General features: G+C 38.8%; 1 protein-coding gene across 1 annotated transcript; it reads left to right on the top strand.

Moving 5' to 3' along the window:
* Positions 1-311: 311 nt before the first annotated feature.
* Positions 312-21,992, top strand: LOC308401576 (von Willebrand factor A domain-containing protein 5A-like). The gene is made up of 17 exons (XM_080889850.1): positions 312-403; positions 4,753-4,800; positions 5,418-5,620; positions 5,716-5,938; positions 6,069-6,235; positions 6,310-6,424; positions 6,566-6,714; positions 6,796-6,884; positions 6,982-7,126; positions 8,279-8,358; positions 8,435-8,549; positions 8,654-8,812; positions 8,898-9,001; positions 11,569-11,789; positions 14,908-15,053; positions 19,856-19,979; positions 20,085-21,992. Exons 2-17 carry the CDS (start codon positions 4,758-4,760, stop codon positions 20,162-20,164), a joined length of 2,163 nt encoding a protein of 720 aa, XP_080745976.1. The 5' UTR covers positions 312-403; positions 4,753-4,757; the 3' UTR covers positions 20,165-21,992.
* The last annotated feature ends 1,030 nt before the right edge of the window (positions 21,993-23,022 follow it).

Genomic DNA, 23,022 nt, shown 5'->3' with positions numbered 1-23,022 from the left:
CTCAGCGACATATTTTCAAGGCACAAAACAAAGAGTTCTTACATTAGTGAAATCTGAAACAAACCATTTGGCCTTCAACAGGCGTCTAAAAGATTAAGAAACTAATGTAGCTGAGGGAGTGATCTCTGTGGTATTTCAACCTTGTACCAGCCTGTGATTCTCACACATCAATTCTTGGGTCAAAGAGAAAAATAACTAAAACAAGGGGGCCTTATTGAATGACAGAGTTTTCCTGCATAATGTCACTATAAAACAATATCCAGTAAATGCTCCCATGGTACTAAAATACCTAACAGGTAGCAGTGACTTTTTTCAATAAAGTCTGCTGTTTGTGGCGTAAACATTGCTACAAGAACAGAGGAGTGCAGTAAACCTATCAGGATACACCCGTCTATCAATAGAGGTAAGCTTCTATTGCGCATCATTCTTCACTGGCGGCCATATTTTCATATCTCACGTGTTGATTTTACCTAATTCCATTTTTTATGAGTTTGTCGCTCAGTTCATTGTCACGTCATTGGTTGCTTTTTCAGTTTTCATTACTGCCTTTTAACAAATGTTTTCGGGTCCCAGACAAAGCAGTTTCAAAACTATTCAGTGGCACAAAACTGCATAATTTTGTGTGTAGTGAAAAAGAACTATTGCCTTAGATTCTGAAAGTGTCACGTACTAGCAGGTAGGTGCACAGTCACTCTGTCACAATAACAAAGAGATGCCATTAATTGTCTGCACAGAAAACGCCTCCGACTGGAAGTTATCAGAGCGTAGAAGTCCCCGGTGTTCCTGCTTAACTGGTTTTCGTGTTTTCTGATGGCGTTTTCCAACATTTCACTGCGTGGTAACGTGATCCAGATGTTTCTAGTGGCATCTAATGCGAATCTTTGTAGATGCCAAGATTCAATTTTTGCAATGTTTCAGAGTTCTAATATGCAGATGTGGCGTTAGAAATAAACAGCAGTACTGAGAGCGCACTCAGCATTAAAATAAAATTTAAAAAAAACTCACATTGTGTGTAAAATGAGAAGAAATTTTCTGCACAAAGTATTTCTTTATTTCCAAGTATTCGTGTCACTATCATTCTGTTCGCTATAGATTTTTAATCATCTTCACCTGATTAAATCTCTTAATGTATTGAGCAGAATCCATTAGAAGTGTCACGTGAGCAGTAAAGCGCCAGCCACCCCCTTTTTTTATGAGCGCGCACAGAACAACCGCGGTCAAGTGAACCATCATTTGTGCGTCGGGGTGAAACCAGCCGCCTCTTATCCTACCGTGAAGCGTTGGATATCTTCTTGTTCGCTAATCGAGACACCCACACAAACGCACAGAGGAAGTTAAGAGAAATAAAGCTCCAGGACCATTGTTTTCCCCAGTGAAGTTTTCATTTATTTTTCTTTTCACTTTCGCTGGTAATGTGCTTCATACTTCACAATTCAATGGAATCTTCAATGTGACCGCAACAACACTCAGTTTCATCTCAATCAACTGCAAAATTCCTGAGAAGTTAAAAGACAGTTACTCAAATTCAACCAGGGCTGTAACTATAGATTATTAATCTATCGATTATTCCATTGAGTAATCGGATAAGAAATACTTTGTCGTATTAATGAGAAATAATAAATATCGTAAAGAAAAAGAAAATACGTGTCTATCAAAATGAGCTGCTCACTGTTTTCTATTAGAAATTGCATTTTTCTTTTCGTTTCATCCGTCATGTTTCATTTGTCAGTCTCTTTCTCCCCCAACTAATGGTTCTGCCTCTTTGCTCATTCGGTGCGTAAACAGACTCCAGCTCCACTTTAAACTGTGCCTGCACCATCAAAAATATTTTGTTTATTTATCCGCCATTTTTCAAGTGGTCTTAACCTTTTGATCAGGACTGTGTCATATTCAAAAATTGGCACACATGTAGCGGAGTAACCCAGAGGAGTAATCAACTGAGGATTTCATGTCAACTATCAAGGATGCTTTTAATTAATTTTTATGTGATGTTATATTTGATTGGATATGTTGAATTAGACCAGAAATGTCCGTTAAATTTCTCCAGAATTATGCAGTGGAATGAGAAAAAAAAAACCCTGCACACGTGAGTGTTCAAGAAGAAAAATCCAATTTCATTTAACTGTCATGTATAATTTTAAATACATTTTTAACATGATGTTGACACATTGCTTTGAAATGTTTTTTTATTTTTCTTCAGTTGAGTAGTTGTCCTTTAATTTCTTGGGTGTTTAAGCAGTTTAAGATCCTACTTCTAGAGTAAGTGAACCAAAGTAGAAATATGTTGAAAGTATCATGTCAACTGTGAAGGATGGCTTTTAATGAATTTTGGAATATGATGGAATAATTGCGTGATTGTGTTGAATTTTACTTGCCCTCTAACTTCTCAGAAATTTTGTTGACTAAACCAAAACAACGCAGGGCCGACATTGACTGAGAAAAAGAAGGCATCGTGTTTGTCATGTAAAAATGTATTAGTCTAACTATTAAATCCAGTGTTTTCAGGCAGAAACGTGTGAAACCTGTACTTCCAAAGTCTTATTATGTTGTCATGTGACTCTGCTGGTTTTCGAGCAGCTAGTCTGCTCTGCTTCTGGTGAATTTCTGATCATTCTTGAAATGATCTGGTGTTGTTTATAAACTGAACTTTTCCCACAATTTGAGGCATTCAGAAAATACTGGTTGAGGCTATGTGGATGAATATTCAAACAGGCCAAACAGGGCAGTTTCCTGGACTTTTAGAACCGAGAACAAAGCACTGATGCTCACACAATATCAGTGTGAAAAACTGGTGAAGAAAATATGGTACATTGTTCCAGGATGCATAGAGGAGGTATTTCCTGCATGTCTTACCAGGAGGACGTCTTAGGGCTAACCCCACAGATGCTGGACAGATTGCATTTCTGGGTTGGATGGTTGTGTCATAAATACAACATAAATAATATGTATTTGATATTCTTGAAAACTCACTTTGTGTTCAGATGATAGTAAATAAGCTTTTGAGTAAACTACATTGAATAAAAGTGCAAGCAACAGAAAAATAAACATTTTTGTTTTACAATGAATTAACATGTTTTATAACTTTGCAAAATGAATGATATTTTGTACATTATGTGTAACATCAGATTTCTGTATGCTTGCATGACAACCTTAGGGTAGTAATATAGATGCTTTCACAATGATTTATATGTATATGATGTGATTCCATAAGCAAAGTCTGTGTGGCTACAATTAACCATTAAATCTGAGATATTCATGCTGTTTTTAAACTCGGTGAGGTCGATCACAGGAAGAAGATAACAAGAGTGAAAGTAATGGTTGGTTCAAACTTGGATTTTTGAGAGGAGGTCCTGCTGTCGTTGTTTGTTATTGTCATCAGAGGAACACAAAAAAAATAAAATAAAATCTGCAACCTTCCCTGTGGTCAACAACAGACACACATTTTGCCCCTATCATGGACTAAACCAATCAGAGATAGTCAGGGGCGGGACCTCTCTGATTGGCCGTGGTCCAGTTGAAAGTGCAGGTGGAAGTGGGAGGTGAGTAGCTTGAATAAAGCGATATTATTCATTAAATCCTGAATAGACTTTTAAATATAACTGTGTTTGGCCAGAAACGCCAGATTCTCAGATTAAAGCTCACAAAACCATTTCAACAACAACCAAACAGCAAATGAGAGCAGGTACACGGACTCCACACAAAGACGTAAACACAGAACGGACCATCAGAATCAACTTTGTCTTTCTCGGGCGGCCCTTAGACGGACACGCTGTTGGAGCTTAGCGATTCTGATGCGTCCGGTCCGCGCTGTGTTTACGTCTTTTTGCGCTGATTCTGAGCTGCAGGTTTTGTCTCTCTCCAACCAAAATTCACCGAGCCAGCAGCAAAAGAAGCAGCAAACTGCGCTTCACATTTGATCAATGTCGTCATGAATTTTGCTGTTTTGCTTCCACGACTATTAAAATCACACTTCATGCACAGCTGGCTCTCTTTACTTCAAGAAAAGTTTTATTCATTCGCTTATTGCCCACCAGTCTACCGTTGTTTACAGCGGTAGACTGGTGTCTTTTTCTTTTTTTCACTTAAATGACCTCGGACAAGAAAGCCAATTTTTTTCTGTTGTTCAATACTGAAGAAATTTAAACTTTATATGCAGAACATTGTAGAATATTTTTAAGGTTATCTACTATAAAAAGCCAGACCAGGAAAATCTCCTTCATGTTTTTCTGTGTTTTATTCTCAGTTACTTTCACACAAAGGCATCTGCTGTGATGTTCACAATTCTGAAGAAGTCAGTACTGATAAATGATCAGAATTATAATATTTCTGACTGTCTGAGGCTAAGTTGAATCGAATCGGGACTTTGAAAACCGGAATCGAATGGATTATAGAAATCAGTGATGATACCCAGCCCTAGTGAGCAGCCTAGGCACGACAGAAGTGGATGTAGCTGTAATAGGAAAAGAACTATTGCTAACTTTTCTGTTAAGTTAAGGCCTGATCCTTCTGAAATTCATAGCCAGTGCTCTGACACGGTGTCATCAATCTTTGAATGCTGAAAAAGCACAGTGTATCCAGAAAAACACATTATATTGTATAAATTATTATAAAATTTGTGTGCGCCTAACTTTTGTGCCGGTACGCCCATGGCAAAAAGTTAGTCTAGAGCCCTGTAGCTAAAGAATGTCTGAAATGTAGAGCACCTATGAATGTTATTTCAACACTAAGTCCTCAGATGTTTCTGTTTCACAGGTACAATGATGAACCGCTGTGGTCTGCTAACTCTCCAGAAGGAACCAGGTACTGACAGAAAGTAAAGGGGCTTCTGTTTACTCTCCAGCCTCTTTTCATTCATCTAAAATTCAAATGTAATGACTTTTTTATTTGTAGTGGCTCATAATAATAAATGATTATTTCCCCATGACTGAGACAATACTCAACAAACCGATTTCAATAGCTGGATGGTCATTTGCTCTTTAGGTTATCAACATGAAAATTGCATTGAGGTTCATGGCCATTTTCACCTTCTGCTGACCAAAGTATACATAAGAAAATGTTGTGCTTCTCCCACACCCACTGGTGAAAAGTTCTGGATGGCATCAAGCTTACTCTGTGAAGTTGATCATATGCATCTTGGACAGTAGTGTACTGCTGCATATGGCTACGATTAATGCAGAGTATATCCTTGTGATACAAAAGCACAGAAGAAAAATGATGGATACAAAAAACAAACAAAAATAAATAAATGAATAATAATATAAATAAACAAACAAACTTTGCAACACTGTTGGACAGTCATGTTTAAGTACCAGCTTGGTTTAATGGCTAACTTTTGTGTGGCTGAAATGTAACACAAGAAACAACCATTTTTAAAACCTGTATGGTTTATGTATTTATGATTGTTCTGTTTCTTTTAGTTCCTCTGAAGAGCATTGAGGTGGAGCTGGAGGTGAGGGACCATGTGGCTACAGTGGTCTCCACCCTGAACTACGAGAATAAGGAGGACAAACCATTAGAGGCTGTTGTTGTCTTCCCTCTGCCTGGAGACGCTGCTGTCTGTCATTTCAGTGCTAAGATCGGACAGACACAGATTGTAGCTGAGGTGAAGGAGAAACAGAAGGTGAGCTGGACAGTAAATATAACCTGATTATAAGTAAGATTCAAAATAACAATAAACACAGTGAATGTCACTGACATGTGTCACCTGTCCTTCAGGCTCGTGAGGAGTATGATGATGCTCTGAGCTCGGGTCAGCAGGCCTTCCTATTGGAGGAGAGCGATCAGAGTCCAGATATATTCTCTCTGAGTGTGGGCAGTCTGCCTCCAGGAGAGAGCGCCTCCATCAGGTTGGAGTACGTGACTGAGCTGTCTGTGCAGGCTGATGATGGTCTGAGGTTCTGTCTGCCTGCTGTGCTCAACCCTCGATACCAGCCTCAGGGTAGGAAAATCATCCAACACTTATTAATTTAGTTAAATATTTATCACAAAACAATCATGCTTGTAACAAGCATGAGTCCCAGTAAAAATGTACCACAGTGATTTGCAACTATCTCTAATGTCAAGTACAGGTAGTGAAGGTGCAGGAGTCCAGGTGACTTCTGTTCCAGCCTCTCTGGTGCCCTACAGTCTGTCTTTCTCTGCCCGAGTGTCCTCTCCTCGTCCAATCTCTAAAGTAGAGTCCAACTGTTCCCTGGACCCTCTCCAGTACCTCAACACTGATCAAACCCAGGCCACGGTAGGTAGAGTGCTGCTGTGTCTGCTCTGTACTTATAACTGAGAACTAAATATGAATGTGTTTGTGGTGTGCAGGTCAAGCTGGCTGCAGGACACAAGTTTGACAGAGATGTTGAACTGCTGATTTATTACAAAGACGCCCACCAGCCCACTGCTGTGGTGGAGGCAGGACAGGCCTCTGCTGAGCCGGGTGAGTGAAAATGAGATTTGCTGTTTTGAAATTTAAAAAAAAAAAAATCATTATCCGTCTTCTTTAACTCAGTAGTTAAAGATGTTGGAGTAAACAGCAAAAACAATTTTTGGTTATTTTTCTGTCCGTAATATTTTTCAGGCTCTCTGATGGGTGATCCAGTGGTGATGGTGAGTCTGTACCCTGAGTTCTCCCAGTCTGTGATGTCTTCAATGGCTTCATGTGGAGAGTTTGTGTTCTTAATGGATCGATCTGGAAGTATGAGTAATACTCGGATCCGCAGTGCCAAGGTATCTGTTCTTACAGTCATAAATTTTTTATAGTGTTCCTCTCACACAGTGGACTCACCATCTTTTCCCTGTTCTCTTAAGGATACTCTACTGCTCCTGTTGAAGAGCTTACCAATGGGATGCTATTTTAACATCTATGGTTTTGGGTCCAGATATGAACACATCTTCCCGTAAGGCTCAGATCTGTCAGCCCAACACAATTATTCCTTTCATGTTTTTGTGTCTTTTGTGTTACATGCGTGTGTATTGGTGTCTGTGTGATGGCAGTAAGAGTGTGGAGTACACTCAGCAGACCTTGGAAGAGGCCCTGAAGAGCGTTGAGCAGATCCAGGCTAATCTTGGAGGAACAGCGATCCTGGAGCCCCTCAAACATATTTACAGTCAGCCTTGCATTCCCAGTCAGCCTAGACAGGTAACACACACTGGCTTGGATCAGTTTCCTCAAGACTTCCTTGAAACTTAACCTTACTTACCGCTTGCCTAACTCTGACGTTAATAAAAGGATTGCGAGGACTGCACAGTGTCTCGTCTTCTGGTTTTACTATACTGGCAGTTAAGTTCTGTTTTTCTGACTGTTTATCTTTTTTCTCTTGTTTTTTTCTTTTTGTTTTCGTCTCGCCTAACTGCTTCTTCTTTCCAGGCCTGGAAGTATTGTGATTCTTGCGTGCGTTTTCCTTTCCTTTCTCTCCTAATTCTTTTAAAGAGCCTCCTTCAGCTGTGTTAGCACTGAGGGGCTGCATTTCCCTTCCCAAGTGGGACATTTTGTTTTCTTAGGATTTCTCCATCTACAAGCACTGATTTGTCCGGCGCCTGGACATTTCTTTTCTAGCCACTGCTCGTCAGCAGTGAGTTTGGTGGACTGATTCCCCATTGTCACAGAACTGCAGAGCCTTCTCTGGTACTCTTGACTCGGGGGTGGTGGCTGACACGCCCTTCTACTCCGCGCGATTCACGGAGCGGTGTCAGTTTTATGAGGTGGAACTCAACCTTTCCCCTTTGTCACCAGTACGTGGGCTTTTGCAGGATACACAAAGATGGAAGTAGTTCAGCAGTTTATTTGTGCTGTAAAATCAACTTACTTCCAAAACACATATAGACATAGACATTCACTCGTTTTTATAATTTGTCACGAAGTACTTTCAGCTACTTCTGAAACCAGTCTAAATTTAGTTCCTTTCGGCGAACTCAACCTATTTCACGTGTTTATTTCTTTAGACCCTTGCGGCGGGTTAGACCTACTGCGTTCTTTATTTATACAAGCTTGTGTGTGTACAAAGGTAACAAAGTTATTCCGGGAACTCAGAGCTGAGGTTCCTCTTCTCTAAGTCTGTTCTCAGAAAACAGGAAGCGGTTAGTTGCTAAATAAGTTTATCACACAAGAGTTTATGTGAAAAGTCACGTAGACATGTGGATTGCTTAGTGATCCATAAAATCCAGCATATTTCATGTAGCTGGATACACTATGTACAATTTTCCTTTGACAGAAACCTAACTCAGCTCTCAGAACAAGCTGTGGGTTTCTGGGTCTGATGTTATGTCTTCATGTGCCAACTCTCCTCTCTAGCTGTTTGTCTTTACTGATGGAGAGGTGGGAAACACCAAAGAAGTGATAGATCTGGTAAAGAAGAACTCAGATTCCCACAGGTGAAACCACAAACCCACAACTATATCTACACAATACATGTCCTCTGTGTACTTAAAGAAAACTGTTGTATTGCAGGTGTTTCTCTTTTGGGATTGGGGAAGGGGCCAGTTCTGCTCTCATCAATGGGATGGCAAAGGAAGGAGGAGGTCATGCTCAGTTCATCACAGGGACTGACAGGATGCAAGCAAAAGTAAGACATGAAACACAATTAGAAGTCACATTAAAGATTGCAGCAGATACATATTTGTTATATGTATAGGATGTATATTTGGAGAGTTTTTCTTTATTTTTCAGGTGATGCAGTCGCTGCGATTTGCTTTGCAGCCGACTGTGGTCGACTTCTCAGTCACATGGGATTTACCAAAGGAAGTGTCTGTCACTGTCCTCTCTCCACCAATCACTGCACTTTTCCAGGGTCAAAGGTCACTGATTTATGCCCAGCTTACTGGACAGGTAAGAGCAGCATCTTCTCGTTTTGTTGTTTAGATATTTGATGATAGTAATTAACGTGACTTCTGACCCTGTGATTCTGTGTCAGAGCTCAGAGGCAGCAGAGGGCTGTGTGACGGTGAAGTACAGCCTGGCAGGTCATCCCTCTGAGAACCAGCTGCACTTCAGTTTCAGACCTGCAGAGGACACTGGGTAAAACAAAGTTTAATAACAACAGCACCCTTTTGGTTTGGTTTACTTTATTTAAGATGCAGAAACATATTACTGTGCATATCTTTGATATTTTTATGACCTGGTTTTACCACATCCTTTTTTTCCATCTATACATCATTAGAAACAATGATGAATTACAGTGTATTTCTATGTTTGATATTCTGACAATAGGGTTTACTCATTTAATATTCCAGTTGCAGCCATGGCTGGACTGGGACAAAAAATCGGCCCGGGCATTTTGACTAGAGACAAGCCCACCAGGATAAAGATTGAAAATGTGATGTCATTCAGGGGTAAAACCGCAAAGGATTCTGGGAACTTGTGGCAAGAGGTACTAGCGCACGCAGGCTTTCAATTGAACTCAGTTACACAGCGATAAAAAGAAACCCAAAAAATGGCAAGAAGCTGTTGTATTATTAACTGCAATAGCCGGTCGCATGACAGCCACGGGAAGCCGACGGGTAAAGAGATTGTTTTTTGCTTTTTATCGGATTACGTCGTTGAAGAGAAATTTTTTAAGCCATGTTTCCGAAGTAAGAGCCGACGGATGGTCTGGATATACCAAATATAACGTCTCAGAACACTCCAGCTCACAGGTTAGTCTGCTCCAAGCATTCCCACAAAGGTCAGAGTTTTGTAGTAGTTAATGCGTCATTTTTCTTAACATAATTGGTGATATAGGTTACAAGCAAGTCTGGCGCTGAACAGAAATTGTCGCGCTATGCTCCTTTATTTATTGTGCATAAATAGTGAATTGTCCATCCATCTTCATCCATCTTCATCCGCTTTATCCGAGGCCGGGTCGCGGGGGCAGCAGCCTAAGCAAAGAGGCCCAGACCTCCCTCTCCCCAGCCACCTCCTCCAGCTTATCCGGGGGAATGCCAAGGCGTTCCCAGGCCAGCCGAGAGATATAATCTCTCCAGCGTGTCCTGGGTCTGCCCCGGGGCCTCCTCCCGGTGGGACATGCCTGGAACACCTCACCCAGGAGGCGCCCAGGGGGCATCCTTGTCAGATGCCCGAACCACCTCAGCTGGCTCCTTTCACACAATATTGCGTTTCGCTTCTGTTATTACCATGGTACATTGACAAAAACATATACTTTTATTCACAGGATAAAACAGTTGTTTTGTATCACTAATTGTCCGGTGCGATTACAACATACAATATTATTGTCACTGCTACATTTCTGTGATGCTACCAGAAATTATTTCCACTACTAATTAATTACCGTTGAGCTCAAAGGTCCTATTAATAAACGGTTAACGAATGTGTGTTTATGACGACGATTTGTGAGACTGGTAAACTTACCTTTGTTCTTACGATGGTCCTTTCGTTCTACACGGTGCATTTCAAGGTCCTGTACCCATCCGTCGGTAAACTGTACCTGGGCTTGTTGCAGTGACCTGAAGTTACTAAACTTCATGAGTGTATGCGCTCACTCCAAGAACCGTATAATTATAAATCTGAGCGTGGTGAAAGTTGGGCAGCACGCTAACGTCTTTTGTCCATTCTGTGTGCTCGTAAGGGTCTGACCCTTTCACTCCTTTGATTTTTTCCTCGTATCTTTTCTTTGACTTTTCATCAAGTCTGTCTTTGTACGGACCGGCATTGTTCTCCTTTTGTTTTGTACATTCCTTTTTTGTGCGGCAAAGAAAAAACAAGAAGGTATTGGAACCGGAGAATGAACATTTTGCGGTGCTGCAAATGCTTGCATTTGATGCGGTACTTAGATTGTTTTGCCACGAGTTCCCGGCATGCAATGCGCGAAAATCACGTGATTGCTAAACAAGGGGGAGGGTGCATCCGGCCTCCTCGGCTGTAATTGGTCCAGCCCAGAGTCGATCATGACCAATTGGCCAATCCAACACCTTTCATTATATATACCCTTCCTAAAAAAAAAAAACAATTTAAAAAAAAATCCATCGGCCCATAAAAACAAAAAATCGCCAGCGGCCCACCGGGCAAATGCCCGGTATGCCCGATGGCCACTCCAGCTATGGTTGCAGCCATTATCTGCCCAAAACCAACTGGCTTCATTTCCTGTAGTTCAAATTTCATGATTCAGAAAACACAGGAATAAATGAAGCTGTTTTAACCAAAAATTTAAAGGGTAATTTAACTCTAACATCTAGAACCTTATTATTGCTGAGCTTGATGATGAGTGTCTAAAAAGTAAACATAAGAATGGGGACACGTCATTTCATTAAAATAAAAATGGTAACATTATACATTAAACAATTTCTACACTATACAGTAAACACTTTATAATATTTAAGAACTAAACTTGATTAACTAAAGTTCATGAATGCATGCATGCATTTCAATGTATGTATGTTTGTATCCTTGTATATATTGGATCACTCTACTGTCTTCAGATAAACTTGGTATGTTATCATTGCGATTCTTTACCAAAGTGGTGGATTAAACTTCACCTCTGTAGGACCCTGAAGAGGATGCAGTGGTATAGACAAAGTTACTGATAAGTTAATCTAGTAAAATGATAGACATTAGAACAGAAGATGGTTTTTTTTGTGTCATGTCTGCAGATTAACAGTCCACAGGTTGGGTGCTCGTACTCTGATTCGCTCACTGGAGTTGGAGGAGAGAGAGAGTAGAGGACAGCAAGATGGAGAAGTGAAGAAAAAGTTGGTGCGGCTCAGTGTCCAATCAGGAGTGAGCAGTTCTTTCACTGCCTTCATTGCTGTCAACAAAGACAACAGCAGGGTGATCCAAGGACCTCTTGTGCGCAGAAATATTCCGACGCCCAGTGAGTTTATTTTAAATCCCCAAACTAAAACTCTGTGAGCCACAGCTCTGAAGATAAAGATGGCTGAACTTCAATGAGGTGAATGTAATGACTGCTTTAATTGCAGAATAATAGAGTTAATTCTAAATCCTAAAAAACTTAACTTAAAAACAAAGTAGTTAGGTAGTAGTTGCTTGTTTTCCAAAGTGATCTCCAAAGATCAGAAACTAGCAAGAAGTAAAAACCTGAATGAAAGTACAACAAACAATTTTTGCATTTCTTCCTGTCCAATCCGGACCTCATACCCTCACTCTTTTTTTCTTTTTTTTTTTTTTTTTAATCTTAAAGTGACACTAAGATTTGGATCAGTATTGCATGGTCATCCTATAAGAAGAGGTAAGTACAAAGCAGAGTTATTGGCGTTGGAAGGTACGTGTGTGCATGGACGTTTGCTGCATCCCTGAGATTTAACACATGTATACCTGCAGCTGAGTGAATGAAAGCAGGGCAGTGATAATGTTAAGAGCAGAGAGACACGGCAGTATCCCCGTATTTTTAAAAAATAGCAATCAGAAGATTTTAGTTTTGAGTATGAAGAGTATTAGAGGAATTATACATTTGTTACTACAAAAGCAAAAACTAATTGTCACACACAACCTGAAGACAAAGGCGGATGAACATGAATAAAAGTACTTCAATGATAACTTGGAGCAGAACATTAGAACCAGTTTAGAGGTTCCTGAAGTCAGAATCCAAAAACATGCCAGTTAAAGCAAAATGTGGCTTGTTTTCTTCAAAGGGTTTGTTACAAAGAATCAAAAATACTGATAAGAAGAAACTAAACACAGAAGAACAATGAATAATTAAACAATCTGACAAATCAAGCATGGTGATCAAGCTTTGTAAATACTGCAGGGACCATGGAGGTAGGTGAGCAAGCATCCGGACTGACCACATGAAGATCCCATACATTTAATCAGTGTTTAAATCAATGACATGAAAAACGCCCTTTGAAAAAATTCTTATAAAAGATTTTAATCTCATTTTTTAACATCCTGGTAGGCTTCTGCAGGGCAATGTGTTCAATACCAGATACGTGTAAGTAAAAGCTGAATGTCAGTGTAACACACATCTGCACATCAGTGCATTTCTAAAAATAAATGTTTTCTGTTTTACTCTGTTTAACTTGAAAATTTTAAATATGAAATGCTGTATGGACAGCATCAGCAGTATTTGCTATCATAGTCATTGTATTGGGCTGTTTATAATGTCTGTACTTTATTTGTTCTTTTTCATTTACTATTATGAAATTGCTGACTCCATGTTTTTCATCTTGATTTCATGGTAGATGGAAAGAAAAACGGTAATCCGCGGCGTGGGAGTAAGTAAAGAGTGAATGACAGAACACCACACATCTGCGCAGTAAAATCACAATCCAGTAATTGTTTTTATTTCTTAATAAAAACCTGAAATCGTTCCCTGCATGACTGTAAGTACAAGCTGAATGGAAGTTTAAGACAAGCTATCTAAAGTTCTAAAATGAAATGTGGGATGGGTAACTGGTCAAAACAAGTTAAAGGATTTGAAATGTCTCATTTTTATCTACATTTTAATACAGAGTTCATCTTCCGTCCATGATTCCACCTGTGTGAAAGTCATTTTCTTATTTAGTCATATTTTAAATGTTAAATTGTTATGTCAAATTTAAGATTGTGTTAAAACTGTGATTTCAAATCTGAAACTTGTATTTTTATTTTATTTAACCAGGAATGTCCCGTTGAGATCAAAAACCTCTTTTTCAAGGGAGTCCTGGCCAAGAGGCAGCACATTTCCAAACAAATACATACGAACAAACAAAGTTAAACAATTACACAAAACAATTACACATTATTGAGGCAGTCTGTAGGCCTTTGAGTTTAGTTTTAAAAACATTTAAAGACAACAGTTCAGTCAATTTCCAGTCTTTCTGTAACAGGTTACGCGAAAAAGGCGCACAGTGGACAAAGGCTTTCTTACCCAACTCTGGGAACAGACAGCAGCAGCTGATCATTTGAACGCAAGGAGTAAGAACCACTATTTGTCCTTGTGACCAAAGTACAAATATAAGGAGGCAGCAATCCTAGCATAGCTTTATAAATAAAAGTGTACCAATGCCCCTGTCTTCTAATGGCCAAAGAAGGCCATTTTACTCTTAAGTACAAGTCACAGTGATGGGTCAGATATCTACAGTTGGTAATAAACCTCAAGGAAGCATGATACATCCTGTCCATCATTAGAAGACATGAAGAAGAAGCGTTCATATACAGAATGTCACCATAATCTAACACAGATAAAAAGGTTGCAGTGACAAGATGTTTTTTTTACTGCAAAAGAAAAGCACTGTTTATTACGGAAGAAAAAATGAAGTTTAAGTCTCAGTTTCTTTAAGAGTCTCTCTATATGTGGTTTGTATTTCCAGCTGCCATGTCTTTGTGGGATTTAGAGAGGATTTAGATCATATGTGTACACGTGGGCCGTAGGAGGTGTTAATGTGTCACTTTATAGTTTGGAACTTTTCAGTTTTTTCTGTAGAAAAGAGTAAAAACTATGAAAGTCCCTTTAAGTCCAATTAATGACAAATTCTTCAGCAAATGTCTTGACCCAACTTTTAAACAATATTTGAACAAATTCAAATATAATATTTTAAATATACTGTTTTTATGTAAACATCATGGTGATGAATGCCTACCTTGCAGTAAAATCTATGTTGGGTACGAAAAAAGCTGACTGTAAGCTCCAAAAAATATTTGTTCTATAAATATGGCTCATATAATACCCACAGAGGAAATTATATGATCCTCAGTATGTGTGTGCGTCATCTCAAATCTACTTGCTGTTTACATTCAGAAGCTATTGTTTGATAAAAACATTAATAATATCAACCTATTTGTGGTATACACATTGAAAAAAATAAAGCTATCTTTTTTTTCTTTCCAGTTTTAGTCTTTCTTCAGTTTCTGTTTAAAACCCTTAATTTGCTGTGTGGAAGCCTTATGTACACTGTTTGTCACATTTTTGCTTTCCTCTGTCATGTAGAATTGTGTTTTCTTATCTATCACCATATTGAGGTCTGGTTTTTGTTTAATCTTTGATTTTCCAGTTGCGTTGCCCAAGCAACTACCCAGAGACCCTTTCATGCACTTAGTCTCCCTCCAGAAGGCGTCTGGTTCCTGGCTGCTTGATCCAGATCTGGCTACTGCACTGGGAAAGACCAGTGAGCAGGTGGAAAAGATCAAACCCAGAACGGTGGGTCGAATTTTGCTGACTAATCATTTTTGTCATAATTTTCATCAATAACCTTTGTGAGGGGAAAAACAAAACACAATAAAAACGAACGCAGGAAGACAAAAACTTGAAATGTATTAACAGTTTCACTGACGAATAAAAACGAGATGAAAATTTTCTAGAGAGACGAAATCCAATCAGAACTTAAGTTGTGTAGGAAGGTGAGGCGAATTTGGAAGTGATAAAATCAGAAGGAATCTCCTTGTTAGATTAGTTAGACACCCACAATTTGATCTGCCACCGACAAGCAGGAGGAAACTCCCATGCTCCCTGTTTATCATCAAAACATTATAAAAGTTAAAAACTCGGAAGGAAAAGAAGACCTGGACAGGTTTTGCATGTGATATCAAAGAAAATAAGATGCTTTGTAAACCATTTGGAGCATCTCTTACCAGCAAAAACACATCAAAGCTTTACACTTTACATTAGATTTTAATCAGCTGAATAAACTACATCTACTATAATCTTATAATATTTAGCTGACCACATCTGAATTTAGACGGCTAAATTATAAATAAAAATAAATGTTTAGTAAAACAACTGACTAAAACTAAATCAACATTTTCTCTCAAAGTTAACACTGGCTGTCAATTTACGTAATAACACAAAATGATAATATGAGATTTAAAACAAAATTGATTGGATAATTTGATCAAAAAAACATAGGACGCAATTAAAAACATGGGAGTACAATATAACAAACATAACAAAAAGAAGTAAACTAAATGTAGCCCCTGCCTTGCTGCATGAAAACAAATCTGTAAATATTAGAGGATAAAATATTGGTTGTAATGACTCCTAACTATCCACGGAGCTGCACTGCAGAGTGTTTTCTCATCAGTCAGAACTTCTACTGAACATTTCAGTGCCTTATTTTACTTTATGTTAGCAAAGTTGTAGAAAGTGAGATCATGATTTTAATGTGTTCATTTGATGAATTAGGCCAACAGTGAAGTGTGGGCCACCATTCTGGCTCTGGTCTGGCTTCATGCTTTCAAGGTGGACGCAAAGGATGAGTGGGAGTTTCTGGCTATGAAGGCTGCCTCATGGATCCATGCTCAAAATGGTAGAAACAATGATAATATCAAATCAAGTATTCTTTTAAACACTGTTTGAAACCACAAAAAAAATCTGCCCTCACCTTATTCATATAATAACTTACGTTTACATTTTAACGCCATGTGTGTCAGAGTGTGTGGAATCTGGAAATGTCCTGTTGGGTTGCAGCATAAAGAAAGAAGATCTGGGACTCTAGGTTTTCTCGAAGTGGATTCACCTTCAGGATTGGCAAATCATGCCATATGGCTTTTAATTCATTATTGTGCTATTTACCCTACTGTAATTGTTATGTAATCAGAATCGTTTAAAAAAACAAGCAGTTATTATGGCAACTCATTTAAATTGTATGTTTTTATTCCTGTTTTCCATCACCATATGGTGATGTTGTTCATAATTTGTTACTTTTTACTTGTTTTTATACATTCCACTTCATGTTGTTCTTCTGAAAAAGGTTCTAATTCAAAATGCTCGTGTTACAGTCCCAAATCAAAGTTAACTTTTTATGCCTCTAGACAAAGTCCTAATTTTATCTTATAGTGGAGTGAATGTTTTATTTACAGGATTTGTCATAGTTTGTAATCAGGTTTATCTGTCTGCTTAATGTTTAGATAGAAATGCTATGAAATCTAATGCAACTCAATAAATATATATATATTTCTATAATCTGACAGACTACTAAATGTTTGGGAAAAATTGTGTATGCTGAATAATAAAAGGTATGCACATTAACATTTTAGCACTTAAGCCATATTGTATAGTACAGGCAATATACCCAATTGCCCAGGTCCTCATCTACAAGGAACTAGCACAGTCAGTCTGTGATTCATAGTGTAAACACTGTTACAAGAACAGGGACCTGCAGTAAAACTGTCCAGATAATCTTTCTGGCCCTGCAGGCCAAAAGCACAGAATCTTTTCAGTAAAGTTTTAATAAATGGAGCTAATGGATTGAGCTTATGTTTGCCATGTCCTAGGATAAAGTGTCACATAGTATTGGGTGGGTGCACAGTCACTAATTTACAAGAAGAAATACTGTGAAAAAAAATTTTATAGTAAAATTTGAACATGTGCAATGTTTGCAGTGAAACTTTAGTTTTCAATAAACTACACACACACACACACACACACACACACACACACACACACACACACACACACACACACACACACACACACTCTATTTCTTTGCACATTCACATCTGCAGCAATGTTTGAACACGAATAGCTCAAAGACCACTAAAGATAATAGCCAGACATTTTCAATGTTCTTTCTTACAAGCCAAACGAGCCTCGCTTGTGAGTTTGTGGTTTCTGCGTAGACTGTGTGGTTGTTGTATTTTTTTTTATCTAACTTCAGCAATAAAGCCACTTTTGATTTTTACATCTTGTTTTCAAAGTGGCTTAACCTTCGGGGCTAGTCAACAGAAGCAGATCTAATTACACCATACTGCCTTCAATTCGCTGTTGTATTATATACCCTGTTATGAGTGCTATATAATCAGAATTTATTGGAATTTTCTTTTGAACAATTTCTACATCTGTGGGCCAACTAAATGTTTATAGGGGTATTTATGCTGATTAATGAAAGATATATACAGTAAAAATTAATTCTCTTTTTATTGCTTGTTGACGTTATTATATTTTTGATGTTGGTGTTCTGCATTGTTTACTGTTATTGTATTTTTATTTTTAGTATATATATTGATAAGTAAGAAAAGGAATCAGTGATGTTTCATCAGTGTACATGGGAGAAGTAGTTTCAATACCGTTGGCTGTCTAGTGGACTGACGATGCAAGACCACTAAGATCAGTGATATGCTCAGACTCAAGTTCATCATTCGTTAGTTTGCAAGACAGTCACTCAGATTGCAGACCTGACATTCTGATAGAGATTCAGCAAACATTATATAGAATTACTATGATGGGGCTTATGGTCAACCTCATATGGGTACCAGCGCATCATAGAGTTAAGGGAAATGATTATGGCAGACAGAACAGCAAAGGAAGCTGCAAAGAGACCATTATGGATATGGAAATCAGTGTTAGTAGGACAGCAATCAAGAGTAGAATATGGCACAAAATAAAAGAAAGGTGGCAAAGGCAATGGGAGGAAGAGAGGTAAGGGAGATGGTTTTATAAAATACAAAGGGAAATAAAAAAATGAGAAGCACAGGGAGGAACAGGAGAGAGGAGACAGTTATCTCTCGATACTACACACCAGTTGGTCGCGATAATGCACCATTTTGCTGTTTGCCAGCCGCCACTAAACAGTATAAAGAGGAAGAAAAAGAAAACGAAACCTGTCAGGATACACACGTCTGTTTTCTACAGTCATTGTCCATTGAAGTAAGCTTCTATTACACATCATTCTTCACTAGCGGTCTCCAGCGCCACACTTTCATATCTCACAGGTTTATCTTAACCATTCCGTTCTTTATGAGTTAGTTCATTCCTAATGTCACATCATCGGTTTTTATTTCCGGATTCATTATTGTCTTTTTTTAAAAATGTTTTCGGATCACAGTCAAAAACACACAGTATAACCTATGCAGTTTCACAAAACGGAGCGTTTTCCAATGTGTATAATAATCCGTGACAACATAATCCAGATGCTTCTGGTCGCAGAGTCGCCATATTAATGCGAATCTTTGTAGAAGCGAAGGCTCAATTTTAGTAGACGTGTGTCAAGTCATTAAAATTATGTTTAGACGATTTAAATGTTTAATGAGACTCACGTTGGGAGTAAACAGCAGCACTGAGAGCGCACTCCGAGTTTTCTGCAACAGCAAATGTTTTCTTATTTCCAGCGGTGCTCTTTTTACTATGATATACTGTTTGTTTGTTTTTTTATAGATTTTTAATTGCCGTTTTATTATCATCACCTGATAAAGTCTCTGATAAAGAGGGCGACCGTGGCTCAGGGGGTTGGGAAGTGTATCTGTAACCGGAAGCCGGTTCGATCCCCGGGCTCTCTGTCCTGGTCGTTGTGTCCTTGGGCAAGACACTTTACCCTACTGCCTACTGGTGTTGGCCAGAGGGTGAGAGTGAATGAATAATGGCATTGTAAAGCGCTTTGGGTGCCTTGAAAAGCGATAAAGTCTCTGACTGGATTGCGCTGTACGCGTAAGAAGCGTCACGTGACTAGTTAAACGCCCTTTCTATCGCGAGTGCTCGCAGACCCTCGTGCGGAAAGACTGACTTAAAAAAAAGTTAACAGGTATCATGAATGTAGTTATTATCTCCAACGAGGGTTTTAGATGTTTTTCTTGTCCAGTTTGTGAAAAGAAAGCAGTGTTGTGTTGAACTTCGTATCTGTTCCTGGAGACACAGCAACGCACGACACAGACCAAACCAAACAAAAAGATGTCAAACTAAACGTAGGCTTGCCTCACAGCATGAAAGTAAACATCTGTATATCAGAAGATAAAACACTGTAACCACACACAGCAAAAATACTTTTCTCATCATCAGTTCTTGACAAAGTATTTCAGCACATTATTTTAGAGCATCACAGTTTGTGATTACATCAGGAACAGCATCCAGTGTAATAATCGGCCAAATCAAATATGCAGAGCTACACATCTTGGTGACACCTTGTGACAAGGAAGCAGCCAAAAATATTTAATACTACTGGTTGAAGAAAGTAAAATCATGTAGCGTGTTTTTATGTGTTTTATTTTATTGTCTTTGATTTGTTGAATTAGGCCAACAGTGACGTGTGGGCCACCATTCTGGCTCTGATCTGGCTTCCTGCTTTCAAGATGGATGCAAAGGACGAGTGGGAGCTTCTGGCTATGAAAGCTGTTTCATGGCTCCGTGCTCAGAATGGTAGTAACACGCTAATTAAAGAATAAAATGTTTTAAAAATAGTTTCATGCTACAGTCAACTTTTCTCCATCATTCATTATTTTAATATCTGTTTTCTGTTTTCAGCGCCGCGTGTGACAGAGTATGTGGATGCTGGAAATGTCCTGTTGGGTTGCAGCGTGAGGAAAGAAGCTCTGGGCCTCTGAGGGGTTTCTTAAAGTGGCTTCAACTTCAGGGTGATCAGAAGCAGATCTGCGTACACCTTACTGCCTTTGATCCAGTGCTGTTTTATGTTACATACCCTGCTGCTGTTATGCAGTCAGAATTGTTATATATTCTTTTTCATGCTTAGTTCTTAGTGTTAAGAGGCATTTTGTATTTTGTGAATCACTCCCTGTAAACCGGTGTGGGGAACTCCAGGCCTCATATGATTAGTTCATTACCAGGCCTCTGGAGAACTTCAAGACAAGTTGAGGATGTAATTTAGCCATTTAAATGAGCTGTGTTGGATCAAGGACACATCCAAACCTTGCAGGAAACCAGGCCTTGAGGTCTGGAGTTCCCTACCCCAGCTGTAAACCAATGCACCTTTCGAGGTCCTCCTTCTTAGTTGCATTGAGGATTTTGTGCACGCTTCTTATGACAGAGAGGATAGAAGAGGCACAAAACTGTGCCCAGTCTGTGACATCAAACAAATTGGTTGTGAATCAAAACTCTTTATTCCTACTTTTCTAAGTAATCTTAAAATTTCAAGTAAACCTTTTCTGAGTAATCTGTTTCTCCCGTTGCAGTTGTGCTCACCAGTCAAAACACAACGTCTATACACCACTAAACATTCAACACTTCTATAGCAAAGTCCGTGAGCTGAACACATACAAGGTGCCTGAACATAACTAACAAATTATAATTTGTCACTCCAAGTTAACATGTTTGTTTTTTATTTTTAAAAAGCAAACTTTTTCAACCACCACTGGTTTATTATTCTTTTTGTTCAGTTTGTTCTTGTCTTAATGTGTCTACTCAGACAAAAACTGTGTGCATTTCTTTTCTTTGCTCGGTCACTGAACGCTAATGCAGAAAGCAGTGCAGGGTTGAGTCAAACCGATATCATCAGGTGCTGGAGGCAACCATCATGGTTTCATGTTTCATGACAAAGAAGGATACTGTTCAAAATTATACATGATGATGTGCTCCCAATAATATTTGGAAGACCTACACACATTTTTTAAAATACTGGATTCTTTGTGTGCAAACAGTTCTTGAAAGATCGATTGACGGGGGCCAGTCTCTTTCTGTCATGGTCCTAGGTCTGGTGACCCAGTGTTCATGTGTTTTCGAGTTTTGTTAATATTCTTTGATTTTGTGTCATTTGTGGTTTTGGTTCTCTTAATTGTTTTGTGCTCATGTTATAGTTTTTAGCCTTTAGGTTTTCATCCTTTGTGTCTTGCCTGTCTTTCACATTTCTTGTTTAGTTCCAGTTTGTTCTTGGTTTACTTATGTTTTTTTGTAGGTTAATAAATATTAGGTTTATATTGTTGGATTGTCATTTATGCTTAGAAATATATAACCATATATTCTTAGAGGTGTATAACCGATTGTGTAGTGATAGGATGTGTGATCCTTAGTAGTCTGCAAAGACTGTGTGTGCATTCCAGAGTGCTCTGGCATATACACACACATCTTAAGGAGATGAGAGAGGTCGTACCTTCTCTTACTGTTTTATGGTATGGTAAACACATCTATGTCCGTTTAGGTGTAAGTGCCTTTTGTTTAGATGAACTGCTGGACTTCCACGCCCAGCAGATTTAGGGGAGTCATTCACGGGGTCAGATCTTGACCCACACACACACATGCACACCTACACGTATACACAGACTGGTACTCTTTGTTCCCATGTATGCCTATGTAAGATGTCATATGTTAATGAACTAATGCATATTCATGAGTTACTTCAATAAAGAGCAGTACTACGGGGGAGCTAACTGAGAGTGACTGGGGTTCGAGCGTCAGGAACAGCGCTCATCACAGTTCTCTCCCTCGTGCACGTGATTACCAAAGAACTTTGGTGACTTGTGTCTTGTTTTTGCTGGTGTAGTAGCATTGTCTCATTTCAGCAACAGGTCTGTGCTAGGCAAACCTATCAATAATTGCTTAATTTTTTGTTTTGTTTTTGTTCTTTATCTTTATAAGTAAGGCAGGAAGAACTGTAGGGCCATTTTCTATAAGGGTTTGTATCGGTCCAGCATGAACTGGAGTGGGCCTTTGGGACAGAGCAAGAGAAACAGCAGGAAACAATAAAAATTGATCTTTGGTTATCGCTTGCCAAACTGGATAAACTGACCATAAAACGCAACTTTCAAATTTTGCACATTGGACTGCTTTTGCCTGTTTACAAACTATCACCACAATGCAGCAGTGGTTTGTTGATTTGAAATTATTGGATGTTTGGTTGGACAAACAGTGGACACTCTTGGTCTCACCAGTAAGTCATGTCCCAATGCTCCCCTTGTTTCCAGTGTTAAGCTTGTGTGTCTTTCTCCGCTTCTCCGTATTTGTTGTGCTTCCAGTTTGATTGCCCACTATACAGCTGAATTGACAGCGTCTGTTTAACATCATGTGGCAGTTCTGTTTGATATTGTTCTGAAGCATTGAAGCTCATATTGAAAAACGTTTCATTACTCAGAGCTTTTCAACACAGTCATGTTTGGTGACATCTGCTGGCCAAAAGCAGCTTGAATCTAAAACTTCTAATGAACGGTTTCATTATGATTGCCCACTATACAGCTGAATTGACAGCGTCTGTTTAACATCATGGGACAGTTCTGTTTGATATTGTGCTGATGTGGTTCTTTGAATATGTCGTTTTTGTGGATTGAAAAAATGATGTCTATTTTGATAATAAATCAAAGATGAATAAACCTTCCTTGTTTAAACATGTGCCATGGTGTGTTGTCCTTTTGCTTGTGACTTCTTGTTAGTTTTTTACTAATAAAAAAGCCAGGAAGAGCATCCACTTTTCCTGTACCCATGTTCTGATGATGTTTACTATCGCTTACAGTATAAG

The sequence above is a fragment of the Rhamphochromis sp. 'chilingali' genome (genome assembly GCF_963969265.1).
Source record: "Rhamphochromis sp. 'chilingali' genome assembly, chromosome: 8".
Taxonomy (NCBI): Eukaryota; Metazoa; Chordata; class Actinopteri; order Cichliformes; family Cichlidae; genus Rhamphochromis; species Rhamphochromis sp. 'chilingali'.
The sequence above is the reverse complement of the archived record's forward strand: the minus strand, read 5'-3'. Positions and strand labels throughout refer to the sequence as shown.

Coding starts and splice junctions, on each gene's coding strand:
- LOC308401576 (XM_080889850.1), top strand. CDS start 4,758: ATGATGAACCGCTGTGGTCTGCTAACTCTCCAGAAGGAACCAG. Junction 6,885..6,981: donor AGATATGAACACATCTTCCC/GTAAGGCTCAGA, acceptor GTGTGATGGCAG/TAAGAGTGTGGAGTACACTC. Junction 15,054..19,855: donor AAAAGATCAAACCCAGAACG/GTGGGTCGAATT, acceptor TTGTTGAATTAG/GCCAACAGTGACGTGTGGGC.